The 8,155-nt window shown below is 42.9% G+C and overlaps 1 protein-coding gene across 2 annotated transcripts in view; it reads right to left on the minus strand.

Moving 5' to 3' along the window:
* The window catches only part of larp1 (La ribonucleoprotein 1, translational regulator), a 41,686-nt gene extending 34,649 nt beyond the window's left edge, over positions 1-7,037 (minus strand). Inside the window, exon 1 of one of the 2 annotated variants that reach the window (XM_084028782.1) lies at positions 6,570-7,037. In XM_084028782.1, coding sequence (XP_083884908.1) covers positions 6,570-6,957 — 388 coding nt within the window. In that variant the 5' untranslated portion in view covers positions 6,958-7,037. The remainder of the gene's footprint in view (positions 1-6,569) is intronic. The other variant, XM_084028781.1, reaches the window with a different exon arrangement.
* Positions 7,038-8,155: the final 1,118 nt, after the last annotated feature.

Here is an 8,155-nt window from a genome sequence, read left to right on the forward strand (position 1 = left end):
CAGAAGAGCTTGCATCAACACAGTAAACCCACATTCAGAGGCAGCCTGTCCTGACACTGTAGTAAGTCGCTTTACAAATTCACGCGTCAGCACTCGTTCCAGGTTCACGACCCTTGTCGGGTCCAGACAGGTTGTAAAGCCCCCCCCCCCAGGATTCACAGAGCAGGGACAAATGCAGGGAGACGTGTGAGGCGTGTATGCTAATTTTGAAACAGCAACCCCCGAACAGAAGCCAATGCTGCAGGAATGCAAGGCAGCTCTGAAACATCACACACACTTCAGAGTCCTTCAAATTCACAGCTTCATTTAGAGCTGGTGGGGGGAAAAAAGCCACGCGCATGGAGAGGAGGCTTTTTAAAAAAACATAACAAACAAGAAACAGCTGAGGACAGATGGATAAATGTACAACAATAAAGTGCTTTGCTTACTTTAGTATAAAAAATGTGTCTTCATAGGAGATGTATATTGTAAATTGATGGCAAATATGAATAAATACTAGATTAGCGTTACAAATAAATTATTAATAGTGTATATTCTGCCACAACAGCTAGGGGTAATTTAAATAGTATTATTTTTTTATGTAATATTGCATTTTAGGCTATTTAAACATGCCAGACTTATACGTTAAGTAATGAATGGCGGTTTCATTGAAGTCTAATTCAAGTCCCAAAGTTTCAAACAGGGAGGGCTGCACATTTGCAAGTGTTAGGGTTCCTTCATTATACTAAAGGCATGCTAATGTAATACATTTACATTTATTCAATTGTCAGACTGACCGGGCTGACCAAGGCTGTACAAGGCCAGGATATCATTCCTGATATTTTAAATTTAAAAACACATTAAAATAGCTCTAATGCTTAGAAAGGGAGCTATTAACAGCCATCGTTAATTCGCTCTCCTTCTGCCAATTTTGACAGAGATTTTTTTGTTCACATCGTAGCATCATCAGGGGAACACAAATGTAGAGTGCACAAGGGCGTTTAACCACTAGTCCTAGTTGGCACATGTGCAGTACAGATAAAGCAGGATGTGCAAATCGAGAGGGACACGTGCCGTTGTTGTTCCCAAGTACTCACTTGCGTTCTCAACAATACCCGATCCAGCATTATAGGTTGTGCAGGATTTCAGAAACAACCCTAGTTTATTGGAAAATTAGACAAATTGACCAATTTTCTAAATACATCTTATCAAAATGCAAAGTGCTCCGTCAAGACAATAAAATATGTGTGCTTGGTGTGTTCATGTACCTTTGCTTATGTCTTCGGCCTACAGGAGCTACATTACACACGGCTGCAGAGCCCCAAGAGTGCTGCATAAAGAAAACACCTCATGCACTCGTTGGCCAAGCGCTACAGTAAAGTCATAGAAACGTCAACAAGCTGGAAGCTTGTGTGCTGGACAAACATCCACACAGCAAGGAGGACAAATCTGCTAAATAAATATTTCATTCGGCAACGTCCGTACAATAACAGTAAGGTGCTCGCGTACGAATAAATTCTAGATATTCTCACTGTCAGACTGGCATCCGAGAGCAATGATGTAAGTCGAACGTAGAAAACATCGATTTAGTTTTGCAGAACAGTCACTTTTTCAACTGTAATTCATCCGTGTTTCTCTCTCTCTCTGTCATTCGTCTCAACACTGAATCAATAGCCGTCGCGTGTTTAAATAGAGGTAAGTGGTGAAGCCGAGGCTCAGCATTTCATGAAATAAAACAGAAACACAGTAGAGTTTGGGATCTTGATGCAGGACAGGCCAGGTTTGAGTACATGCAGAAAATCAATGAAAAAGCCCACTTGTACTAAAACAAACAGTGGCATTGAGTCTTAATTTCCTAAATGATTCCCGACAACAATAATAATACACATTTTGCAATCATTACTCAATAATGATTAATTCATTACGTAGGCCTATTTAAGAATATTACAAATTCTGCGTTCCCGATTTTGCAAGTGAGCTACTTTTCAGTGAGCCTGAATTGTTTTGAATGGTAAACTTGTCGTGTTCGGCTTATAAAGTTACCGTTCTCTCTGTTCACTGTGGAGGCATTTCAGAAAAAACTGTTTTGTTCAAAAATTCAAGGTAGCAAAAAACGGTTACACAAATCCTAATGTTGTCGATGCTGTATTCATAAAAGATGCCACAGCTGAACCAGAAGCTAACTTGCTTTAAGTGGTTGCATTTTGCTGCCAATCAAAGTTTTTTTTTGTGTCGTTTTTTTTGCGCTGGCCCGTGATCACTTGGACCATGTTTTACTCGCTATGTTTCCGTTTGCAAATTGGATCTTGATATCACCAAAACTGCTGTGAGAATCATATGAAAGCCCATGTTTGATTTTCTTTTCTCTGCAGGCTGGACAGTTCAACACGTCGACCAAGTGAATACATTAAAATTAATGTTCAAGATGGCCTTTTCACCTTATGAAGATTTGAACACAACTTTATACTTTCTTAAGGTTTAGCACCAAGTAGCCTTATAAAATAAAAAGTACCACATCCATCAATAACTTATGTAAATAGCCTGATATTACAAATATGGACATTTTTACTTTGAAGTGTCTCTTGGAGACGGACACAACATGAGCTCATCTAGAGAGCAAATTTAATGCGTCTTGCAGCAATTAACATAAAGCGCTGAAAATGAGATTCTTTGGATACCTTCATAATTCAGCCCTATTCAAAAGAACTGAGCCTACTTGTCTCAGAGATTAAGTCAACTTGTGGACCACAAACCTTTAAAATATGCTGATTAACACACCACGACTGAATCAGGTCAATGTGAAGACGTAATTCATGTTTTTTTCCTTATCGTCTCCCTTTTTTAGGGGTCAAATGCCTCTAAAATCACATTTCAATCTTCAGGGAAACATACAAAGCAACATACTGTAGATTATAGTCACTGTAACACAGACGGTGTCACATGACAAAATCCTAAACTGAGGAGCCATTCAGCTAAATGCCAGAAATGTGAAATATCAGACCAGCTTCCAACACTACGGGTCCTTGGTGCCCCAGAAATGGTGCAGGCGGCTGGATTTTACCTGCTGAAAATGTAGTCATGCATGACGGTGCAGGGTTGTAAACTTTAACGGTGGCAGAGGCAAGCAGAGCAAACAATCCATCAAACTCTACAGCTTCTCATCAAACACTTAACCGAAGTTAACGTCCATCCTTGCTATCACATTATGCCATGCATTTTATGAACTAGGCTATAAACAAAAACAATATTTCCAGAAGTAGGGTTGTAATATGGTTTTTCAAAGCCTCGGCTTATTGCAACCACAAGTGAGACGAGCCAAGTACAACCAAACGGCGATTCCAGTGTTATTGTTTCATATCTCAGCTGCACAGTGTTGGATAAACCTGAGTCAACTGCAACCGAGTGATACACCGTGAATAACTCTGAGAGACTGCCTGAAGATGTGCATTATTGTAGACTTTATTATGTTATTATTATGACCTGAAAACACACTGAGAATGTAAGACGCAAACATGTCACTCACAAGGTAGCCACGCCCCCAAAACATACCCTGCTTCAATCAGATTTGCAAATGTTTTGATGAGGGAAATGCATTCAACCGGTCTGTCAGGCCTCAACGAGGCATAAAAGTGACTTTTGGTGAGCAACCCTGAATGCAACCGCAACTTATTAGGGCCCCGTTAAGGACTCTATATAAACCAGCCTGGGGGAAATGGATGTCGTCTTTGGTGACGGTATGAACGAAGCCACACACGGTGGAGCCGAGAGCCATGTTTACTACTAATATCAATAGCAGCCAAACCTCTGAGGCCAAAACAACATTGACAAGATGAGGCTTGTTTTAAAGTGTTAGTGAAATTTCTCTTTAAGGGGGGAGAAAGTAGTTTAAAAAGCTATTCAATTCCAGAATCTTAAGTGAGGTAAACATGCTTGCCGCTGTATCATTGTGGCTAAAGTGATTATTTCCCAAACAATTAACAGTAAAACCCAGTGAGACGGCGATCGTGAAAATGTGCTGCTCAACTGGGGTCCAAATCCATTTAGGACGTCTCCCACTGTGATCTTAAAAATTAGCCACCTGGGCCGTGGAAATACGTTTTCAGCCTTTCAGCTGGTCTTTCTTATCAAGCGCAGGAGTTCAGGGTCTCGCTCAAGGACACACTGAGTACACATGGCCGATTAGACAGCAGACTACCTGTTAAAAATGACAACCTATTGCATTGAGCACTAATGGGACATTCTAGGACAAGAACCTTGCAAGGAAACGGACACCATCTTGAGAAAAATACTACATACTATTCTAAATGCCACACTGGCATAGAAAGATCGAACCTATCATACAGATACAGTCACATATAGTTTTTTTTTACCATGTGAGATAATGTATAGGTTTACCTCATGTCAAATTTAAATTAAAGGGGAAAATCGCTCTCTGATTCAACTGTTAACATGTCATAAAATTAATCAACCTGTGACAACAATTCTGTCTAAGTAGATGGTTTTGTATGAGAAGGTCAAAAGGGGAAAAACCACTTCTCTAAAACACAACACCAAGAATCCACCTTACAATTAGCATCAAATCAATATTTGGTCTTTTAATCCAACATAAAGGGGAGGGGGGGGCTCCAACTGCATGGTTATCTCAGCCTCTGGCTCCCAGCCAGGGCTAACTTGCTGATTTGACAGCTTTTAAAGCACATCCATCCAACCCACCCAGACTGGCCCAGATTCAGGGTACAGGCTGTACCCTGTACCCTGAATCTGATAGTTACAGGCAGCAAACAAACCTGCTGGCAAACAATAAGACAACACAAAATCCCTGACAGGCCACCGCACAAATATGCACACACAATGCACCTGCAAAAGCGGACACTGTCCAGGAAAAATAAAGCACACAGGCGTTGTGAGACTAGAAACCACGTTGCCTTGGCACAGAAGGGAGCTGTCTCCATGTGTGTCATCAATAACAACACATAATCGATTAATGTGGTTTGTTGACAATCAGCCTTTAGTTGTTTTGTTTTTATAAATGCACTTGTATTTTTTTTAATGACAGAGAATAATTGGGGATATTGTTTTAGCCTGCAGCAGCAGTGAGATCATACAGAAGCCATGATGACTCTAGTCTCACCAGCCTTGCGTTAGCTCCCATGCTAATCGTCGCTAGCAGGGTGGACAAGCAAGACATGAGGCTGACAACAAACACATGACGTGACAACCGGGCTGTTAACCACAAAACAGCCGGGGATGCCTCGCGTAGAACCAGCTCAAATGACGTATGGCCCCCTCGAGGGTTTGCACGAACCGAGCGCAGATAGCCAGCTAAGCGGCTAGTTAGCTAGCATAGCAGCGCCCATGCCTTTTCTCTCGGGGTACACGTGGAGTGAACACGTGACGTCTCATAACAAGCCCTGCTCCCTTTTTATTACATTAAACGAGCATACTTTTAACTGTTTGGCGATGGAGAATCGATCCATACAGCTACATAAGAGCAGACGTGTTGTTTTTATTCAAACAAAAGCTGACAGTAGCAGTAGCATATGGGAGCTAAGCTAACACCGGAGTAGGGAGGGCTCGGCGACGCGGCTAGGCCGAAGAGAGGACTCGGATGTGCTATTGTTAGCCGGCTAAGCGGCTAGCTTACATGGTCGGCCAAACTCGTGGCCTTTTAGCCCCCCCTTTAATTGATGAAATGTGATGTGAGGTATGGGAGGGTTAATAGGGTGGCGTGGCTGTGTGTCGACAACATGCCACAGAGCAAAACACGTTAAAACAGTGGTGAGCACCGGTGTAAAGTATTTGGCTAACGCTGTTGGGAGGCAACACACAACACAACACACGCAGAGACACACACACACACACAGAGACACACACACACGCAGACACACACACACACACACACACACACACGGGGGAGAGGACATGGTGATGAAACATGAGGACATTTGAACTACTTTTCATCATCCCCCCCCCAAAGTTGTCTGTGGGGGATGACACCACTTTACAACCGCTGCAGGACAACACAACACAACCCTTCCAGAACAAACACGACTCCTCATTCAAACCTGAAACTGCTCAAGGATAATAATAATAATAATCATTTCATTTTCAAAAACAGACCAAGAGTGAAGTTAGCCTTTGCTTTGTGAGAATGAGTGCAAACACTGTCCTGGGCCTATGACAAGTCAGTCAGTTAGTTAGTTTTTTGGGGGGGTTTTCAGGAAAAGTTAGTTTTTTTAGTGCATTTTAACTTCTGTTTGTGTAAAAGGGTGTGATCCCTTATTACAACCAGCCAACCATGGCTCCACAACTCCAGGAATAGCCCCTTCACTAAGGAGGGGAGGGGGCTTTCACTCCAAATATATCCAGCTTGCAAGGGAGCAACAAGAGGGCGACCACAGACTGGGCTTGTTTATGCACACACACACGCCAGGCTCTATTAGTTTCAATAAAATACTACCTGCCCCCTCCCTCCTCCCCCTCCCGTGACAGCTGTTCTGGTCATCTTTTGTGACCACACCTGGACGGACACACACCGACACAAACACTTGACAGCCAGCAAAATGATCATGTAGAGGAGGGTTACGAACCGTGGTGTGCTTGTCCATTCACGCTGACCACGGTCACCGCGTTCATTTTCCTAGTCCACGGGTTCACCTTGGGCGGGGGAGCTTCAGTAAACTCCTTTCTGCCTTTAACACCTTCCTCGTTTTGCTTATCTTCGCTGTCACAGCCCCCCTTGTCCTCCTCTGTCGCCTCTTTGGAGGTTTGCTCCTCCGCGTCGGGGGTCCCTCCCTGCTCGCGGCCGCCGCCGCTGCTGCCGCCGCCGCTCCCCGGCTCGGCGACACCCGTCTGCCGCTTGGCCCCGTCGCCCCGGCCGCCCTCCTCTTCCTCCGGCTCGCCGCGGATCACTTTACCGTGCTCCTCCGCATTTGCAAGCGGGTTGCCGGGCAGGAGAGCCTCCACCTGAGTGGCCATTTCCCACCGCCGTCTTTCTTCCCCCCTCAGGATTACCAGTCCTCCCCCCCTCCCGGCCCGAATTCGCCTTCAATTTCAAGGAAATGTGAAGTTGTTCCGCGGAGTCTGCCGCTCCTCTGTCGCTCCTAGACCAAAAGATCTTCAGCCTAAGACGCAGAGCAGTCAGCGCCGAATTAAAACATACATAAAAATAAAGAAACGTGTCCGAGGGCCTCGCTGGATTACAACCTTATCTCCACCACTAGCAGCAATATGGATGATCCCTACCACGCGATAGAAGGGTACGCGCACGCACGGTGTTCAGGGGGAGTAGCCACGTAAAGCCGGGAGCGCGCTTTTGGGTCAGGTCGAGATGTTGCCTTCAGGTGCCTCCTCGTCGTAAAACATATCCATTCCCACATTTCGGAAGCCACTTTTGTCGGGCGTGTTCAACTGCTGTTATAATAAATGAATAATACATGTAGCATGGATGGAGACTGCTTTTATAGTTTAATTTAGTGTTTATTATTGGAGAAGTAAATGAGAATGTGTCATATATTTTACAACAATAAATCTTGACCAAAACTAAAGGTTCTTTCACTGAAAATGCTTAATTTAAATGAAAAACCCACCTTAAATAGTAAATTAAAATGTATAATTTTAACTATCACATAGCAATCCTATAAAACATGTGCATATGGTTAAAGAAAATAACAATACATTGTCAACTTCATGTCACATCAACTTTGGTTCCAGAAAAGCAAACATTTACCAGTTGAAAATCAACTTGGTCACGCCTTTAATCTGCAATTTGATTGGATTACAGCTGTCTTTGTCCTCAAAAAAGTGATTATTTGCTGCAGCCAGTCAGATACACAAAGGTCAACATTAGCCTATAACACATGACCTGAACAGTCTTCACAATCAATAGATAACTTTAAAGCCATTAATGCCGTTTTACAACATGCTTGATACATTTAATGTCACACCAGTCGCAGCGGTTGAATAATTCAGATCCTTTCTTAAGAAGAAATAGTAAAATCACAATGTTAAAATACTCAATAAAAAGTATACATTCCTATAAAATCTTACAGCAAAATATACTTTCACATCTCAAAAGTTACATGACGATCTATAAAATACCTAATTTACTTTGTTGTTCATATCATCATGAAAATTATTGATGCATCAACGAGCAAAATACCTTAAACTGCAATTT

Source organism: Eutrigla gurnardus (assembly GCF_963514095.1).
Source record: "Eutrigla gurnardus genome assembly, chromosome: 15".
Taxonomy (NCBI): Eukaryota; Metazoa; Chordata; class Actinopteri; order Perciformes; family Triglidae; genus Eutrigla; species Eutrigla gurnardus.